The 20351-nt window shown below is 49.2% G+C and overlaps 1 protein-coding gene across 1 annotated transcript in view; it reads right to left on the bottom strand.

Moving 5' to 3' along the window:
- Positions 1-20351, bottom strand: part of st8sia6 (ST8 alpha-N-acetyl-neuraminide alpha-2,8-sialyltransferase 6) — a 40348-nt gene that overhangs the window by 12145 nt on the left and 7852 nt on the right. The window contains exons 2-4 of the mRNA XM_078424699.1: positions 13451-13582; positions 9429-9515; positions 1229-1315 (exon numbers count right to left, since the gene is read on the bottom strand). Of these exons, the coding sequence (XP_078280825.1) occupies positions 1229-1315; positions 9429-9515; positions 13451-13582 (306 nt within the window). The remainder of the gene's footprint in view (positions 1-1228; positions 1316-9428; positions 9516-13450; positions 13583-20351) is intronic.

The following is a 20351-nucleotide window of genomic DNA, read 5'->3' as shown; positions in this document are numbered from 1 at the left end:
GGGTGTGTTGTGTCCATGCTGCATGACCCTATCTTCCAGTTTAAGAGTTCCAGACTCTCAACTGTTGCAATGAGCATTTAAGCAGAAGGAAATCGCCACAAGGAGAAACAAGAACGATGAGTTTTGAGTTGAGCTTGTACCGAGGTTCAGTGAAATGCATTTGTTGCGTGCTAACCAGTCAGCAGAAAGACAATGCACGCTTACAATCGAGCCTCCACATGTGTACAGATGCACAATAAAAGGAATAACGTGAATCTGCAGGAGTAGAGATCTAAAAGAGCGGAGAGATTGTAATGCACGATTGCAATTTCACTTCTAGGGCGAGCACAGCACACACTGGAATTTCGAAGGATGAGAGGGGATCTTATTGAAACGTACAAGATTATTAAGGGGTTGGACACGTTAGAGGCAGGAAACATGTTCCCAATGTTGGGGGAGTCCAGAACCAGGGGCCACAGTTTAAGAATAAGGGGTAGGCCATTTAGAACTGAGATGAAGAAAAACTTTTTCAGTCCGAGAGTTGTGAAGCTGTGGAATTCTCTGTCTCAGAAGGCAGTGGAGGCCAATTCTCTGCATGCATTCAAGAGAGAGCTAGATAGAGCTCTTAATGATAGGGCTTTTAAGGCGGCATGGTGGCGCAGCGGTAGAGTTGCTGCCTTACAGCGAATGCAGCGCCGGAGACTCAGGTTCGATCCTGACTACGGGCGCCTTCTGTACGGAGTTTGTACGTTCTCCCCGTGACCTGCGTGGGTTTTCTCCGAGATCTTCGGTTTCCTCCTACACTCCAAAGACGTACAGGTATGTAGGTTAATTGACTGGGTAAAATGTAAAAATTGTCCCTAGTGTGTGTAGGATAGTGTTAATGTGCGGGGATCGCTGGGCGGCGCGGACTCGGTGGGCCGAAGGGCCTGTTTCCGCGCTGTATCTCTAAAAAAAAAGGATAGCAGCGTCAGGGGGTACGGGGAGAAGGCAGGAACGGGATACTGATTGTGCATGATCAGCCACGATCACATTGAATGGTGGAGCTGGCTCGAAGGACTGAATGGCCTCCTCCTGCACCTATGGTCTATTGTCTGTTGTCTCACAAAAAGTCGCCTGGGTTGGGCGCCATCTTGGATGGCTAGGCTCGGGTGGAGCATTCGTGCCAGTATGAACCCGGTGGGCCGAATGGCCTGTCTCCGTGCTGTAAACTCTCTGCAAAAGACCTCACCCACGCTTGGGGCTGTACCTGAAAGCCTTGGCTGCTGCTTTCTGCTGTCGCCACGGGCAATTCATAATGTGCATCACCTTTTTAATGACATCGCCTTCACTCTGCCTGTAAGACAAAAGGTCGCAGAGGGAGGGAACGGTTAAAGCAAATGTCGTCTACTTTAAAATCCACCGCTGCGGTAAATGATTAGCGCGGGTGTCAGGGGTTAAGGGGAGAAGTGACCCCCGACACCCAAACTATTCGAAGAATCTCCACCTTAAAAATCCTCACTGCCTTGGCCACAGCTATCGATGGTGATCAATGAGGCTCTCCTTCCTCCTCAACCAGGGGCAGTTACGTTAATGCAGGGGGTTGCCTCTGCCGCGCAGCGCGATCTATGGAAACGAGAGCAGGCAGTACAGCAGGCAGTGAAGAAAGCCAATGGAATGTTGGCCTTCATAACAAGAGGAGTTGAGTATAGGAGCAAAGAGGTCCTTCTGCAGTTGTACAGGGCCCTAGTGAGACCGCACCTGGAGTACTGTGTGCAGTTTTGGTCTCCAAATTTGAGGAAGGATATACTTGCTATTGAGGGCGTGCAGCGTAGGTTCACTAGGTTAATTCCCGGAATGGCGGGACTGTCGTATGTTGAAAGACTGGAGCGGCTAGGCTTGTATACACTGGAATTTAGAAGGATGAGAGGGGATCTTATCGAAACGTATAAGATTATTAAGGGGTTGGACACGTTAGAGGCAGGAAACATGTTCCCAATGTTGGGGGAGTCCAGAACAAGGGGCCACAGATTAAGAATAAGGGGTAGGCCATTTAGAACAGAGATGAGGAAAAACTTTTTGAGTCAGAGAGTTGTGAATCTGTGGAATTCCCTGCCTCAGAAGGCAGTGGAGGCCAATTCTCTGAATGTATTCAAGAGGGAGCTAGATAGAGCTCTTAAGGATAGCGGAGTCAGGGGGTACGGGGAGAAGGCAGGAACGGGGTACTGATTGAGAATGATCAGCCATGATCACATTGAATGGTGGTGCTGGCTCGAAGGCCCGAATGGCCTCCTCCTGCACCTATTGTCTATTGTCTATTGAGAGGGCTGTGCCACTGACTCCCTGACAGGGCTCTGGCCCACCCCTCTCGGACATGTTTGTGTACCTGATGTGTTTTTGCCTGTTCTCTTAACCTATATGCACTCCCTTACTCACGCAGGTAAGGAGGGAATGGTAAGGTTGGCAAAGGAAACCTAGTGTCACCCCAAAATTCGCCAAGAGGCCTTAAAACAGGCCTCAGAATGTGCAATTTGCAAAAGAAATAAACCCGGCAAGGCGGTAAAATGACCCAAAGGGGTTCCACCAATACCACGCCGACCCTGGGAGTGTGTACAGGTTGATTTTATTGAGTTACCACGGGCACAGTGTTATAAATATTGTTTAGTAGTTATAGATCTGTTCAGACAGTGGATTGAAGCCTTGCCAACTACTAATGACACGGCTGAAACCACGGTAACGCTTTTCAGAGTTAGTCATAGAGTCCTACAGCACAGAAAGAGGCTCTTCGGCCCATCGTGTCCGTGCCGCCCGTTACCAAACACAGTCAAATTTTAATCCCATTTTCCCGCATTTGGACCGTAGCCCTGAATGTTGTAGCATTTCAAGTGCCCATCCAAATGCCTCTTAAACGTTGTGAGTGTTCCCGCCTCCACCACCACCCCAGGCAGTGAGTTCCAGACTCAAACCACCCTCTGGGTGAAAAAGTTCTTTCTCACATCCCCCCGAAACCTCCCTCCCCTTACCCTGTATCTATGTCCCCTCGTTGTTGAACCTTCCACCAGTGGAAGAAGTTCCCCGCCATCTACCTTATCTATGCCCCTCATGATCTTGTACACCTCGATCATGTCCCCTCTCAGCCTTCTCTGCTCCAGGGAAAACAACCCCAGTCTGCCCAGTCTCTCCTCATAGCCGAGGCCCTTCATCCCTGGCAGCATCCTGGTGAATCTCCTCTGCACCCTCTCCAAAGCTATCACATCCTTTCTATAATGTGGTGACCAGAACTGTACACAATACTCCAGCTGTGGCCTCACCAGTGTTCTGTACAATTCCATTATTACCCCCCTACTTTTATATTCGATGCCCCGGCTAATGAAGGCCAGTAACCCATATGCCTTTTTAACCACCCTATCCACCTGTCCTGCTGCCTTCAAGGACTTGTGTACCTGTACTCCAAGGTCCCTCTGTACCCCTGTCTTCCCTAGGGTCCTTCCATTCATGGTGTACTCCCTCTCCAAGTTATTTCTGCCAAAGTGCATCACCTCGCACTTTTCAAGATTAAATTCCATCTGCCACTGCTCCGCCCATCTGACCATCTCATCTATACCTTCCTGCAGCTTGCAGATCCCTTCTTCGCTATTCACCACCCCCCCTACCTTTGTGTCATCTGCAAACTTGCTGATCATTCCCTGTACGTTGACATCCAGATCATTTATGTAGATTACAAACAGTAAGGGACCCAACACCGATCCCTGCGGCACCCCACTGGACACCGGCCTCCAGTCACAGAAGCACCCTTCTACCATCACCCTCTGCCTTCTGTCACTAAGCCAGTTTTTTATCCATTTTGCCAAGGTGCCCTGGATCCCATGGGCTCTTACCTTCTTGACTAGTCTCCTGTGTGGGACCTTGTCAAAAGCCTTACTGAAATCCATGTATACCACATCCACTGCACTACCCCCATCTACCTCCTTGGTCACCCCTTCAAAAAATTCAATCAAGTTAGTCAGACACGACCTTCCCTTAACAAAGCCATGTTGACTATCCTTAATTAACCCTTGATCCTCCAAGTGAAGACTGATTCTGTCCCTCAGAATCTTTTCTAGCAGCTTCCCCACCACCGATGTCAGACTCACCGGCCTGTAGTTCCCAGGTTTATCCCTAATGCCCTTTTTAAATAATGGCACCACATTTTGTTGAAAGAAATTGTACCTCGCTTTGGGTTGCGGAATGTTGGCCTTCGTAACAAGGGGAGTTGAGTATAGGAGCAAAGAGGTCCTTCTGCAGTTGTACAGGGCCCTAGTGAGACCGCACCTGGAGTACTGTGTGCAGTTTTGGTCTCCAAATTTGAGGAAGGATATTCTTGCTATTGAGGGCGTGCAGCGTAGGTTTACTAGGTTAATTCCCGGAATGGCGGGACTGTCATATGTTGAAAGACTGGAGCGACTAGGCTTGTATACACTGGAATTTAGAAAGATGAGAGGAGATCTTATCGAAACGTATAAGATTATTAAGGGGTTGGACACGTTAGAGGCACGAAACATGTTCCCAATGTTGGGGGAGTCCAGAACCAGGGGCCACAGTTTAAGAATAGGGGGTAGGCCATTTAGAACGGAGATGAGGAAAAACTTTTTCAGTCAGAGAGTTGTGAATCTGTGGAATTCTCTGCCTCAGAAGGCCATGGAGGCCAATTCTCTGAATGCATTCAAGGGAGAGCTGGATAGAGCTCTTAAGGATAGCGGAGTCAGCGGGTATGGGGAGAAGGCAGGAACGAGGTACTGATTGAGAATGATCAGCCATGATCACATTGAATGGCGGTGCGTACAGGCTCGAAGGGCCGAATGGCCTCCTCCTGCACCTATTGTCTATTGAAACGTATAAGATTATTAAGGGGTTGGACACATTAGAGGCAGGAAACATGTTCCCAATGTTGGGTGAGTCCAGAACTAGGGGCCACAGATTAAGAATAAGGGGTAGGCCATTTAGAACGGAGATGAGGAAAAACTTTTTCAGTCAGAGAGTTGTGAATCTGTGGAATTCTCTGCCTCAGAAGGCCGTGGAGGCCAATTCTCTGAATGCATTCAAGAGAGAGCTAGATAGAGCTCTTAAGGATGGCGGAATCAGGGGGTATGGGGAGAAGGCAGGAACGGGGTACTGATTGAAAATGATCAGCCATGATCACATTGAATGGCGGTGCTGGCTCGAAGGGCCGAGTGGCCTACTCCTGCACCTATTGTCTATTGGACAATGGGCCCCATTTTATTGCTAAAATCAACAAGGAATCGTGCCGACATTTTAACATTAGGCAACAATTCCACCGTGTCCACCATCCGCAGGCTGAGGGGGTGGTTGAAAGAGCAAACGGGGCCCTCAAAACAATGCTAGCCAAACTTGCAGAAGAGACTGGGCAAAGTTGGGTCAAGGTTTTACCCCTAGCCCTATCACTTCTAAAAACCTATTGTATTCGGTGTATAAAAATGCTGCTGAAACACTCTGTAAGTGAGTGGGGTTCTCCAGTGACTGCTTGCATGCAAGCATACTAGTTGTAGTTCTCCCACTCCCACTGGAGTGATAAAGACTCTAATGTTTTACCACTTCATGGTACTGTTGTCTATCTATAGAATCGAACTTTGGATCGATATTTTTTAAACTATTTCCAAAGTTATCGATAACCAACTGGACTTAGATCCAAAATGAATAATATTAGGAGTATCAGATCACATTACAAACTTCACGATAAGTCAAGAGACATTTTCTTGACTAGTTTAATAACTGCGAAAAAATGAATACTTAAATTTTGGGAAAAACCAGTAACCCCCATAATTAAAATGTGGATTATGGAAATGACCAAGACCTTGCATTTGGAAAAAATAAGGTTTGTCTTAATTGGTCTCCATTTGTCTCCATTTGGTCTCCATTTATTGAATTTTTAAAAAGGTAAATGGGTTTGACACAAAACTAAAATTTAAAACTAAAGTTAAAACTTGAGTTTAGGGTTGGATGTACAACTATAATCATCATCTCCCGGATCTATCCCCATAACCTTTATATTTGTAATTCTCTTTCTTCCTTGCTAATAAAAATTAAAATAAAATATGTTAGAATCGAACTTTAACAGGGTCGGGGTTACGGGGAGAAGGCAGGAGGATGGAGTTAGGAGGGAGAGATAGATCAGCCCTGATTGAATGGCAGGGTAGACTTCTCCCCATAACCTCTGACACCGTAACTAATCAAGAATCTATCTATCTCTGCTTTAAAAATATCCACTGACTTGGCCTCCACTGCCTTCTGTGACAAAGAATTCCACAGATTCACCACCCTCTGACTAAAGAAATTTCTCCTCGTCTCCTTCCTAAAAGGACGCACTTTAATTCCGAGGCTGTGACCTCTGGTCCGTGACTCTCCCGCGAGTGTAATCGTATGTTGTCTTTCCGCTGGCTGGTTAGCACGCAACAAAAGCTTTTTACTGTCCCTCAGGACACGTGACAACAAACTAAAATGAACCGAACTGAATGAGAAACCCATCCCCAAAGGGTCTTCAGTGGGCCCGACGAAGGGTCTCGACCAGAAACGCCACCCATTCCTTTTCTCCAGAGATGCTGCCTGGCTCGCTGAATGGCTCCAGCATTTTGTGTCTAAAAGCAGATTGGGAACCTATCCTCACACAGACTGTGTCACTCCAGTCTGAAACAGGAATAGAACATGATGCAGCACTCTCCTAAGCACCTGACCGTAAAGCAATCCTTGTAACAGCTGGCAACACGTTTGAATAACCTTCTCGTGAGAACGTGTGTCTCTTGCCTGTGAGGAACAGGGGGACTTTATTTCTACAGCTCCCACAGCTCGCCACCGCTAAAGGTTTTCTCTGGTCCTTTCTGCTGTTGGCTTATCGGCAAGGAGTTGCTGCTTTATCGCCAGGGTCCCGGGTTCGATCCTGACTGTATGGAGTTTGCACGTTCTCCCTTTGACCTGCGTGGGTTTTATCCGGTCCCCCCCCCCCTCACACCAAAGATGTGCACGTTTGTAGGTTAATTAGACTTTGTGTCCCTGGCGTGTAGGATACTGCTAGAGTGCGCGGATCGCCGGTCGGTGGTGCTACAATGCTGACAACTATATTCTGCACTCTGCATCTTGCCCTTTCCTCTGCCTGTTGTACACCGTGCCCTGGAAAATCTGGCAGTTTGAAGAAGGGTCTCGACCCCGAAATGTCGCCCATTCCTTCTCTCCAGAGATGCTGCCTGTCCCGCTGAGTTACTCCTGCACCTATTTTCTATGTTTCTAGCCAGCTGCAGCTCGGACATTGAAAACGGTGCCAAAACCTGGCGGCTTTTGTATATTGTCTCAATAAGCTACATCTATACACTCTGCACTTCATCTGGGATTGTATTCATATAATAATCTAATATAATTTATATAATAATATTTATGTAATAATTTACTCAACTGTATGCAAATAAAGAATTTCACTGTACCTCACTCAGCACATGTGATAATAAAGAGCCATTGAGCCATTTATTGTTCTTAGAAACATAGAAAAACAGGTGCAGGAGTAGGCCATTCGGCCCTTCAAGCCAGCACCGCCATTCAATATGATCATTGCTGATCATCCAAAATCAGTACCCTGTTCCTGCTTTCACCCCATATCCCTTGATTCCGTTAGCCCCAAAAGCTAAATCTAACTCTAACTCTCTCTTGAAATCATCCAGCGAATTAGCCTCCACTGCCTTCTGTGGCAGAGAATTCCACAGATGCACAACTCTCTGGGTGAAAGAGATTTTCCCTCATCTCAGTCCTAAATGGCCTACCCCTTATTCTTAAACTGTGACCCCTGGCTCTGGACTCCCCCAACATGGGCGGCACGGTAGCGTAGCGGTAGAGTTGCTGCTTTACAGTGAATGCAGCGCCGGAGACTCAGGTTCGATCCTGACTACGGGTGCTGCACTGTTAGGAGTTTGTACGTTCTCCCCGTGACCTGCGTGGGTTTTCTCCGAGATCTTCGGTTTCCTCCCACACTCCAAAGACGTACAGGTATGTAGGTTAATTGGCTGGGTAAATGTTAAAAATAAAAAAAAATTAAAAAAATTGTCCCTAGTGGGTGTAGGATAGTGTTAATGTGTGGGGATCGCTGGGCGGCACGGACTTGGAGGGCCGAAAAGGCCTGTTTCCGGCTGTATATATATGATATGATGGGGAACATTTTTCCTGCATCTAGTGTGTGTCCTATCCCTTAATAATGTTATATGTTTATGTAAGATCCCCTCTCATGCTTTGAACGTTCCATGGTGGGAATGTTTTCTGGAATAGGGAAAAGATAGGGAATAGGGAAAAGATATCTCTCTACATCATCGTCCATATCTCTCGTTTCCCCTTTCCCTTGACTGTCAGCCCAGCTTTTTGGGTCCATCTTCGGTTTAAACCAGCATTTGCAGTCCCTTCACGCACCATTGAACCATTGCTGGGCGTGGCGCCACTGTTGAGAGCAGGTCCATTGGAACCACCGCAGTGGACCAAGGACACAGCTCACCCTCACCTTCCCCAGGGAACCAGCGATGGGCAGTGCATCACCCCGATCCTGGGGATGACTGGGAATCCACTAGGCATGACCCAGATCCTGGGAATTTACGAGGATGTCGCCAGGACTAGAGGGTGTGAGCTACAGGGAGAGGTCGAGTAGGCTGGGACTCTATTCCTTGGAGCGCAGGAGGATGAGAGGGTGATCTGACAGAGGTGCACAGAATCATGAAAGGAATTGATCGGGTAGACGCACTGAGCCTCTTGCCCAGAGTAGGGGAATCGAGGACCAGGCGGCATAGGTTTAAGGTGAAGGGGGAAAGATTTAATAGGAATCTGAGGTGTGACTTTTTCCATACAGAGGGTGGTGGGTGCATGGAACAAGCTGCCAGAGGGGGTAGTTGAGGCAGGGACTATCCCGACGTTTAAGAAGCATGGATCAGACAGGATTGGAGGGATATGGGCCAAGCGCAGGCAGGTGGGACCAGGGTAGCTGGGACATGTTGGCCAGTGCGGGCAAGATGGGCCGAAGGGACTGTTTCGACACTGCACCACTTTATGACAAGATTTAGATTTAGATTTTAGATTTAGAGATACAGCGCAGAAACAGGCCCTTCGGCCCACCGGGTCCGTGCCGCCCAGCGATCCCCGCACATTAACACACTATCCTACACCCACTAGGGACAATTTTTTTTAACATTTGCCCAGCCAATTAAACCTACATACCTGCACGTCTTTGGAGTGTGGGAGGAAACCGAAGATCTCGGAGAAAACCCACGCAGGTCACGGGGAGAACGTACAAACTCCGTACAGACGGCGCCCGTAGTCAGGATCGAACCTGAGTCTCCAGCGCTGCATTCGCTTTAAGGCAGCAACTCTACCGCTGCGCCACCGTGTCGCAAAAAACCAAACCAACCAACAAACCAAAATCATAATTAAGATAGAATAAAAGAACGCCTCACCGTTGAATAGGAGACGATTTAATCCACTTGTATATACTTTCGCAGTCAGAAGCATTCCACTCTTGTGAGAACGGGTTCAGGAGCTGACTAAAGAAAACAAGTGTTAATTGAAGGACTGCACTGCAAGAGTGATACTTAGTTTTAGTGTAGGAAAATAACTGCAGGTGCCGGCACAAATCGAAGGTCACCGAGTCCGCGCCGACCAGCGATCCCCACACATTAACACCACAGTTTTACGTTAATGCCACAGTTTAAGAATAAGGGGTCGGCCATTTAGAACGGAGATGAGGAAAACCTTTTTCAGTCAGAGAGTTGTGAATCTGTGGAATTCTCTGCCTCAGAAGGCAGTGGAGGTTAATTATCTGAATGCATTCTTAAGGCTCTTAAGGATAGCGGAGTCAGGGGGTATGGGGTGAAGGCAGGAATGGGGTACTGATTTAGAATGATCAGCCATGATCACATTGAACGGTGGTGCCGGCTCGGAGGGTCGAATGGCCTACTCCTGCACCTATTGTCTATTGTCTATTAACACTAGGGGCAAATTACAGGGACCAATTGTAACCTACAAACCAGCACGTCTTTAGGATGTGGGAGGAAACCGGACAAGGTCACATGGGGAACGTGCAAACTCCACACAGACCGAGGTCAGGATCGGACCTGGGTCTCTGGCGCTGTGAGGCAGCGGCTCGACCAGTTGCATTAATGGGTCAGAGTGGGTTGGAGATCCGTGGGCAAAAGACGGAGTCCAACAGGGGAGAAGATACAATGGATCAATGTGGCACGAGTGGATTAGTCAGGGCCTGGCACTCCTGTAGTACAAACATTATTGTCCTTTGCCGGTGCATGCCAGAATGTTCCTGATGTTGCAGAGTAGGACTGCTTCGTTTGCTGAGGTATTGCAAATGGAACTCAACACGATGCAGTCTCCGATGAACAGCTGCTCCTCTGGCCTTACCAAGGAGCGAAGGTCATTGATAAAGCAGCCTAGGCCACCTTCGGCCCATCAAGTCTTAGCTGACCATCTAAGCTGACCATCTTAGCTGACCATCTAAGCTGACCATCTTAGCTGACCATCTTAGCTGACCATCTAAGCTGACCATCTAAGCTGACCATCTTAGCTGACCATCTTAGCTGACCATCTAAGCTGACCATCTTAGCTGACCATCTTAGCTGACCATCTTAGCTGGCCCACGCACACTACTTCTATGTTATGCCACTTGCTCATTCACTCGCCACACACTAGGGGCAAATTACAGAGGCCAATGAACCTACAAACCAGCGCGTCTTTGGGATGTGGTGGGAAACCGGAGCACCCGGAGGAAACCCACACGGTCATAGGGAGAGCGTGCAAACTCTACGCAGGCAGCGGCCGAGGTCGGGATCGAACCCACGTCTCTCTGGTGCTGTGAGGCAGCGGCTCTACCAGCTGCACCACCCTTTTGCCAGGGCCCTTTGACGCCACATTTGGCCAAATGCTGCCAAGATATCAAGGTCGGTCAGTATCATCTTATGTGAGAATCTCGATCGAGGAGCTTACAACCCAGGACATGAACAGCGAATTCTCTAATTTTGGGTAACTTATACAAACACCCCCCTCTCTCCTTTGTAAGTTGCTTAACCAGTTCCACAGTTCGCAATGATGTGTCCCTCTTGGGATCACACCCCACCCCAGCCAACAATCAGACCATCGGGGAACTTCCCTGCCTGATCTCATCTGTTGCCGGCCCTGATTTGTCCTGGTCTTTTCTTGCTTCCTGTTCTCCCCCCCCCCCCCCCCCCCCCCCCTCACAATCAGTCTGAAGAAGGGTCCTGACCCGAAACGTCACCTGTCCATTTTCTCCAGAGATGCTGCCCGGCCCGCTGAGATACTCCAGCACTTTGTGTCTATCTCAGAATTCGGCTGCTTGTTCCACTTAGGCCCAAGGCTCAGATGTATTGTGGCGCCTGGCAAAACCCAAACCGGGCCTTAGTGACCAAGCGCCACTCGACAACACTCTTTAGACATTGGCTTTAGACTTTACAGACACAGGCCCTGGGTCCACGCAAAAGATACTAGAGGAACAAGATAGACCATTCGACCCTAAAAACCGTAGTACGTCAGGGCGCCATTTTAGTAGGCAGAAACTTGCAGAAACATTTAAAAAGAAAAATAACAAAAATCTGTGAATTGATAGATGAGATATATTTTGCATTTTAATGGGGTTTTTGTTTTTTTTAAAGATTTTTTTAGATTTTAGAGATACAGCGCAGAAACAGGCCCTTCGGCCCACCGAGTCCACACCGCCCAGCGATCCCCGCACACTAACACTATCCTACACACACTAGGGACAATTTTTACATTTTACCCAGTCAATTAACCTACAAACCCGCACGTCTTTGGAGTGTGGGAGGAAACCGAAGATCTCGGAGAAAACCCACGCAGGTCACGGGGAGAACGTACAAACTCCGTACAGACGGCGCCCGTAGTCAGGATCGAACCCGAGTCTCCGGCGCTGCATTCGCTGGAAGGCAGCAACTCTACCGCTGCGCCACCGTGACGCCACATATCGTCACACATACTGTTCCCCCAAAACACTGATCACACTGCGAGAGGCATAGACAACGGCGGGTTTTGCCTACTAAAATGGCCCCATTGCGTACTACACTTCAGTATAGGCGATTTCAACGGAGTGGTCCATCTTGTTCCTCTAGTATCTTTGGTCCACACCAACCAGCGATCACCCCATACACTAGCACTGTCCTACACACTAGGAACAATTTACAGAAGCCAATTCACCTACAAACCTGTCAATCGTTGGGAGCGGGAGGAAGCCGGAGCACCCGGAGAAATCCCACGCGGGTCGCAGCACACAAAGGATGGAAATTCCCATCCCGAGTTTAGTTTAGTTCAGAGATACAGCGCGGAAACGAGCCCTTCAGCCCTCCGAGTCCGCACTGCCCACTGATCCCCGCACATCAACACTATCCTACACACACTGGGGGCAATTTACACTTATACCAAGCCAATCAACCTACAAACCCGTACGCGAGTTAGGAAAAGGGGACATACAACGAGATCTGGGTGTCCTAGTGCATCAGTCACTGAAAGGAAGCATGCAGGTACAGCAGGCAGTGAAGAAAGCCAATGGAACGTTGGCCTTCATAACAAGAGGAGTTCAGTATAGGAGCAAAGAGGTCCTTCTACAGTTGTACCGGGCCCCTAGTGAGACGGCACCTGGAGTACTGTGTGCAGTTTTGGTCTCCAAATTTGAGGAAGAATATTCTTGCTATTGAGGGCGTGCAGTGTAGGTTTACTAGGTTAATTCCTGGAATGGCACGATTGTCATATGTTTGAAAGACTGGAGCGACTAGGCTTGTATACACTGGAATTTAGAAGGATGAGAGGGGATCTTATCGAAACATATAAGATTATTAAGGGGTTGGACACTTTAGAGGCAGGAAACATGTTCCCAATGTTGGGGGAGTCCAGAACAAGGGGCCACAGTTTAAGAATAAGGGGTAGGCCATTTAGAACGGAGATGAGGAAAATCTTTTTGAGTCAGAGAGTTGTGAATCTGTGGAATTCACTGCCTCAGAAGGCAGTGGAGGCCAATTCCCTGAATGCATTCAAGAGAGAGCTAGATAGAGCTCTTAAGGATAGCGGAGTCAGGGGGTATGGGGAGAAGGCAGGAACGGGGTACTGATTGAGAATGATCAGCCATGATCACATTGAATGGCGGTGCTGGCTCGAAGGGCCGAATGACCTCCTCCTGCACCTATTGTCCATTGTCTATCACATTGAATGGTGGTGCTGGCTCGAAGGGCCGAATGGCCTACTCCTGCACCTATTGTCTATTGTCTTTGGAGCGTGGGAGGAAATCGAAGGTCTCGGAGGAAACCCACGCAGGTCACGGGGAGAACGTACAAACTCCGTACAGACAGCGACTGTGGCCGGGATCGAACCTGGGTCTCTGGCGCTGTGAGGCAGCGACCCTACTGCTGCCCTTCCCTTTGGAAATTGCAGCCCTTCCTTCGATCCTTACCTGGATGTACACGTTTCACACTCTCTGTCCCCCCTCTCACTGTCATTCTGCCTCTTCCTTTCACTGCCATTGCCTTGCGACGTAGAGCTGAACACATTCTGAAGCTTTACCTTAGACAGCTGAGTCACATCCCTGCAGGAGACAAGAAAGGGACAGAAAAAAGGCAAGTAGAATGAAAATTAGAGGTAGAGTTAAATTCAAGGAAGACTCGTACAAAGCAGCCAATACTAGCAATTGAAAATAGACACAAAAGGCTGGAGTAACCCAGCGTGTCGGGCAGCATCTCTGGATAGAAGGAATGGGTGACGTTTCGGGTCGAGACCCTTCTACAGACTGAAGTCTGAAGACTGAGGCCCAGTCTGAAGAAGGGTCTCGACCCGAAAACGTCACCTATTCCTATTCTCCAGAGATGCTGCCCGACGCGCTGGGCTACTCCAGCCTTTTGTGTCTACCTTCGGTGTAAACCAGCATCTGCGGTTCCTTCCTGCACAGAACTGGCAATCGACTTTGTCATGAGTCCTTTGGAACTTAGCAAAGGAAGGCCATCAGTGTAGATTGGTGAGAAATATAAAGACAGACTGCAAGACTGCAAGGGCGGTCACGGTGGCGCAGCGGTAGAGTTGCCGCCTTACAGCGAATGCAGCGCCGGAGACCCGGGTTCAATCCTGACTACGGGCGCCGTCTTTACGGAGTTTGTACGTTCTCCCCGTGACCTGCGTGGGTTTTCTCCGAGATCTTCGGTTTCCTCCCAGACGTGCAGGTTTGTAGGTTAATTGGCTTGGGTATAAATGTGAAAATTGTCCCTCGTGGGTGTAGGAGAGTGTTAATGCACGGGGATCGCTGGGCTGAAAGGGCCTGTTTCCGCCTGTATCTCTAAACTAAACTAAAAAATGACGGGGGCAGGGTGCTACAAGAGTGCCAGGGTGCGAGGAGGTGGGGAAGGGTGGGGAGGTGGTGAGGAACGAAGAGTAGGTGAAGTGAGGGGGTGGGGATGCTGGGGATGGTGAGGGTGCAACGAGGAAGGGTCTAGAGATGAGACTGGGGAGTGCGTTGGGAGTGAAGATCATCACTGAAACCGGTAGACACAAAATTCCGGAGTAACTCAGAGATCTCCAGAGATGCTGCCTGACCCGCTGAGTTACTCCAGCATTTTGTGTCTACCTTCGATTTAAACCAGCATCTGCAGTTATTTTTCTTCCCACTGAAAACCTGTGCCGTGTGGGGGAAAGTGCGTGTGAAGAAGAGTCTCGACCCGAAACGCCACCCGTCCCTTCTCTCCAGAGATGCTGCCTGACCCGCTGAGTGACTCCAGCTTTTTGTGATGACCTTTTCTGCTGAGCAGGAAACGTGGGCTGGATCTTACATGACTCTGTTAACAAGCAACCTTGCAGACCACCGCAGCGTGGTTGCAGTGCAGTGATTGTTCAACCCAAAACCAATCTGCACAAGCAACATCACCCAGGTTTGTGGTCGCTGTGTTCACCAATAGCTCAGTGCCATTGCAGGCACTGCAAGCCACCACTGAAGTTAGGTAACAGCAATGTTAATGCACCGCATACGGCTTCCGATAAAGTCTATCATGCCTTCGAAAAGATCACGAGTTTTGTTTTGTGTTAGTTTGGTTTAGAGACACAGCGTGGAAACTCCCCCCCCCCCCCCCCGGCCCCGGCCCAACCGGGTCCGCGCCGCCCAGCGATCCCCGCACACTAACACTGTCCTACACACACCAGGGACAATTTTACATCTTTACCAAGCCAATTAACCTACAAACCTGTACGTCTTTGGAGCGTGGTTGGATTTTGTTTTAGATTTAGAGATACAGCGCGGAAACAGGCCCTTCGGCCCACCGAGTCCGCGCCGCCCAGCGATCCCCGCACATTAACACTACCCGACACACACTAGGGACAATTTTTTACATTTACCCAGTCAATTAACCTACAAACCTGTACGTCTTTGGAGTGTGGGAGGAAACCGAAGGTCTCGGAGAAAACTCACGCAGTCACGGGGAGAACGTACAAACTCCGTACAGACAGCGCCCGTAATCGGGATCGAACCCGGGTGTCCGGCGCCGTAAGGATAGTTTAAGGATAGAGGAGACAGGGAGTATGGGGAGAAGGCAGGAACGGGGTACTGATTGAGAATGATCAGCCATGATCACATTGAATGGCGGTGCTGGCTCGAAGGGCCGAATGGCCTCCTCCTGCACCTATTGTCTATTGTCTATTATAAGGCAGCAACTCTACCGCTGCAGAATTAGGCCATTCGGCCCATCAAGTCTACTCCGCCATTCAATCATGGCTGATCTATATTTCCCTGTCAACACCACTCTCCTGCCTTCTCCCCACAACCCCCGACACCCGTCCTCAGCAAGAATCCACAATAGACGCAAAACGCTGGAGTAACTCAGCGGGTCAGGCAGCATCTCTGGAGGGAGAGAATGGGTGACGTTTCGGTTCGAGACCCTTCTTCAGGCTGAGAGTCAGGGGAGAGGGAGACATAGAGATATGGAAGGGTAAGGTGTGAAAACACAGATCAACGTGGAAGGTGCCCAAGGAAATGTAGAATGGTACATTGTTGGCTGAGGGGACAATTTTAGGCCCACCTTACTGACCGTCGTCCCTTTGGTGCTAATGGAAGAGGTTTCATTGAAATCGGTGTTATATTTTTTAAGTTATTTCATATTTTAAAGTTTAAATCTATCTCCGAGGGAGGGAGGGGGAGAGAGGGAGGATAATGGGGATGGAGTGGGGGGGGAGGGGGTGGGGTAGGGGAGGAGGGAGGGAGGAGGGGAGAGAGGGGGAGGTGGAGAGGGGAGGGTGCTGCACCAATGCAGGAGAGGTTTGGGCCCAACGGGTCCACTTGGTCTAGTAGGTCATAAGTTTGAGGTGAGGGGAAAGATATACTAGAAACCTGAGCCACAGCTTTATCCACACAGAGGTTGGTGACTGTATGAAATGAACAGCCAGAGGAAGCGGTTGAGACAATTTCAATCGCGACACTTAAAAGATATGGCGCAGAGACAAGGAACCGCAGAAGCAGGTTAACACGCAAAAGATCACAAAGTGCTGGAGTAATTCAGCAGGTCAAGCAGCCTCTTTGACGAACATGGATAGGTGACGTTTCGGGCCCTGACCTTACGTTGGAAGAAGGGTTTGAAGAAGGGTCTCGACCCAAAAGGTCACCTATCCATGTTTGAGTAGAAAAGGAATAGGTGACGTCTCAGGTCGGGACTATTCTTCAGACATTTTACTCGAGCATTTTGTGTCTGCCTTCGCAATAAACCAGTTCCTTCCCACCCACCTATCCGTGTTCTCCAGAAATGCTGCCTGACCCCACAAGTTCACAAGGTGTAGGAGTAGAATTAGGCCTTTTGGCCCATCGCCGCCATTCCATCATGGCTGGTCTCTGCCTCCCAAAATCCCATTCTCCTGCCTTCTCCCCGTAACCCTCGACACCCGTTCTAATCAAGAATTTGTCTAACTCTGCCTTAAGACCTGCTGAATTATTCCACCACTTTGTGTCCTTGTGTCTGTTCTGTATAGTTTAGAGATACAGCTCGGAAACAAGCCCTTCAGATAGTCTATGTTTCAGGCACAGACCCTTAGAGCATTCTACAGACTGATCGTAAGGGGGTGGGGGGTGGGGTTGGGGGGTGTGGTGTAAGCTAGAAGAGGGAAGATGTAGGACAAAGCAAGGTCATGTTTGCCCCGAGCCTACTATCGGTCCTTCAAAAGCCCCTAATGCCAGCATCCGCCTAGTACCTGCCACGAAAATGCTGGAGTAACTCAGCGGGACTGGCAGCATCTCGAGTCTATACAGTGTTGTACAGCCCCATTGAGTTACTCCAGCATTTTGCGTCCATCTTCAATTTAAACAGTCTAAAGATGGGTCTTGACCCGAAACATCACTAATCCATGTGTCGTCATCTGCTGCCGGCCCTGACTTGTCCTGGTCTTTTCTTGCATCTCGTTCCTCTTCCCTACTAGGAGTGATGTACCAATTTACGATACTGTCAATAGACAGTCAATACTTTCCCTTCAGCTTTTGTTAATCGCATCTCACCCCAGTGTTAGAGTCACAGGCCCATCTCCACCAGTACTGTACCCCAGTGTTACACATACACACACCCCCGTCCCCACCGGTACTGTACCCCAGTGTTACACATACACACACCCCCGTCCCCACCAGTACTGTACCCCAGTGTTACACAGCAACAGACCCGTCCCCACCAGTACTGTACTCTAGTGTTATACAATGACAGACTTGTCCCGACCAGTACAGTACCCCAGTGTTATACAGACAGACCCGTCCCGACCAGTACTGTACTCTAGTGTTATACAATAGACAATAGGTGCAGGAGTAGGCCATACGGCCCTTCGAGCCAGCACCGCCATTCAATGTGATCATGGCTGATCATTCTCAATCAGTACCCCGTTCCTGCCTTCTCCCCATACCCCCTGACTCCGCTATCCTTAAGAGCTCTATCTAGCTCTCTCTTGAATGCATTCAGAGAATTGGCCTCCACTGCCTTCTGAGGCAGAGAGACCTGTCCCCACCAGACAGACCTGTCCCCACCAGTACTGTACTCTAGTGTTATACAATAACAGACCTGTCCCGACCAGTACTGTACCCCAGTGTTGTACAATAACAGACCTGTCCCGACCAGTACTGTACCCCAGTGTTGTACAGACAGACCCCTTCCCCACCAGTATTACGCTCAGTGTTATGGAGGACGTGCCATAGAGGAAGAAAGATTCTAAGGGGAGATTGAGGCAACTGTGGCTGACAAAGTAAGTGAGACAGCACAAAAGTAAAAGAAAAGGATGCAATATTGAAAAGATGAACTGGAAGTTAGAGGATTGGGAAGTATTAAAAAAACAACCTGAAGCAGATCTCAAAAGGCAGAAAAGATTAAATATGAAGGTTAGCCGGCCAATTACATAAAAGAGAAAACCAAAAATGTCTTGATATATAAAAAGTAACAAAGAGTTCTGATTTCATGTCAGAGAAGACTCATGTTCATGTGATAGGAGCAGAATTAGGCCATTCGGCCCATCAAGTCCACTCCGCCATTCAATCACAGCTGATCTACCTTTCCCTTTTAACCCCATTCTCCTGCCTTTCCCCCATAAACCCTGACACCTGTACTAAGAATCTATCTATTTCAGCGTTAAAAATATCCACTGACTTGGCCTCCACAGCCTTCTGTGGCAATGAATTCAACAGATTCACCACACTCTGACGAAATAATTCCTCCTCATCTCCTTTTTAAAGGGATGTCCGTTAATTCTGAGGCTGTGGCCTCTGGTCCTAGACTCTCCCGCTAGTGGAAACATCCTCACCACACCCGCTCGATGGGCCGAATGGCCTAATTCTTCTCCTATGACATACGGCCGCCATTTGTGGAGCGGGAGCACGTTGGCCCGCTGGCTGGGCGAGGTCACGCTGGGCCCGGGGGGGGGGGGTGTGGCGGTGATGCCACCATTTTGTCCCGTGTTTGGGAGCGAGCAAGATGGCCACCCAATCTCCGTTGCGCAAGGGACTGATGTAGGGCTTCCTGGAATACAGGGCCCGACAGCCTGACAACCCTCCTCCCTGCTACCTCATCCTGCAGAGAAGAAGACTGCCACTGCAAAGCACAAACACACACACAGGCCGGTAAAAAGGTGCTGACAGGTCTCATCATTCTTACCGGGCAGACCCAAGCAATGTACACGTTACGCAACACAACGACGTTCTTCCAAACGAACAGCGTTTATTCCAATAAGGAACTGATAGATACCTTTTTAGGCAAAAGGTGACTTGCGGTCGTTAAAACGTGAACTTGGATTAGCCACAGGGCTGCATTTAGACTCTCGTCTCATTTCGGCATCCACTCCTGGCTATTTATACCGAGCAACTGAGCTTTCAACCTTCCCAATTGCACAATAATTAATTTCATCCATGTGCCTTTGAAACTTCAACTCCAAAGACGTACAGGTATGTAGGTTAATTGACTGGGTAAATGTAAAAATTGTCCCTAGTGTGTGTAGGATAGTGTTAGTGTGCGGGGATCACTGGGCGGTGCGGACTTGGTGGGCCGAAAAGGCCTGTTTCCGCGCTGTGTCTGAAATATGAAAAAATATGAAACATGGCGAGCACGGTGGCGCAGCGGTAGAGTTGCGGCCTCACAGCGCCAGAGACCCGGGTTCCATCCCGACTACGGGTGCTGCCTGTGCGTTTGTACATTCTCCGGGTGGGTTTTCTCTGGGAGCTCCGGTTTCCTCCCACACTCCAAAGACGTACAGCTTTCTAGGTTAATTGGCTTTGGTAAAGACTGTAAATCGTTTTTTTGTGTGTGTGTGTGTGTGTGTGCGCGCGTGCGTGCGCGCGTGCGTGCGTGTGTGTGTGTGTGTGTGTGTTATATAGTGCTAGTGCACCGGGCGATCACTGGTCGACTCAGTGGGCCGCGGGGACTGTTTCCGCGTTGGATCTTTAGTTTTCTTTAGTTTAGAGATACAGCACGGAAACATGCCCTTCGTCCCACTGAGTCTGTGCCGACCTTTTATCCGCGCACACTAACACTATCCTACACACGCTAGAGATAATTTACAATTACACCAAGCCAATTAACCTACAAGCCTGTACGCCTTTGGAGTGTGGGAGGAAACCGAAGATCTTGGAGAAAACCCACGCAGGTCACAGGGAGAGCATGTACAAACTCCGTACAGACGGCACCCGGAACTATCAAGTCGATAGATAGTTCCTCCGTCCCTCTCTTCCCCTCCCCCTTCCCAGTTCTCCCTCTATCTTCCTGTCTCCACCTATATCCTTCCTTTGTCCCGCCCCCCTGACATCAGCCTGAAGAAGGGTGTGTGTGTGTGTGCTCAATTAGCTCATTCGGGCTAACAAAATCAAGGGA

The sequence above is a fragment of the Rhinoraja longicauda genome, chromosome 29, assembly GCF_053455715.1.
Source record: "Rhinoraja longicauda isolate Sanriku21f chromosome 29, sRhiLon1.1, whole genome shotgun sequence".
In the NCBI taxonomy this organism is placed as follows: Eukaryota; Metazoa; Chordata; class Chondrichthyes; order Rajiformes; family Arhynchobatidae; genus Rhinoraja; species Rhinoraja longicauda.
The sequence above is the reverse complement of the archived record's forward strand: the minus strand, read 5'-3'. Positions and strand labels throughout refer to the sequence as shown.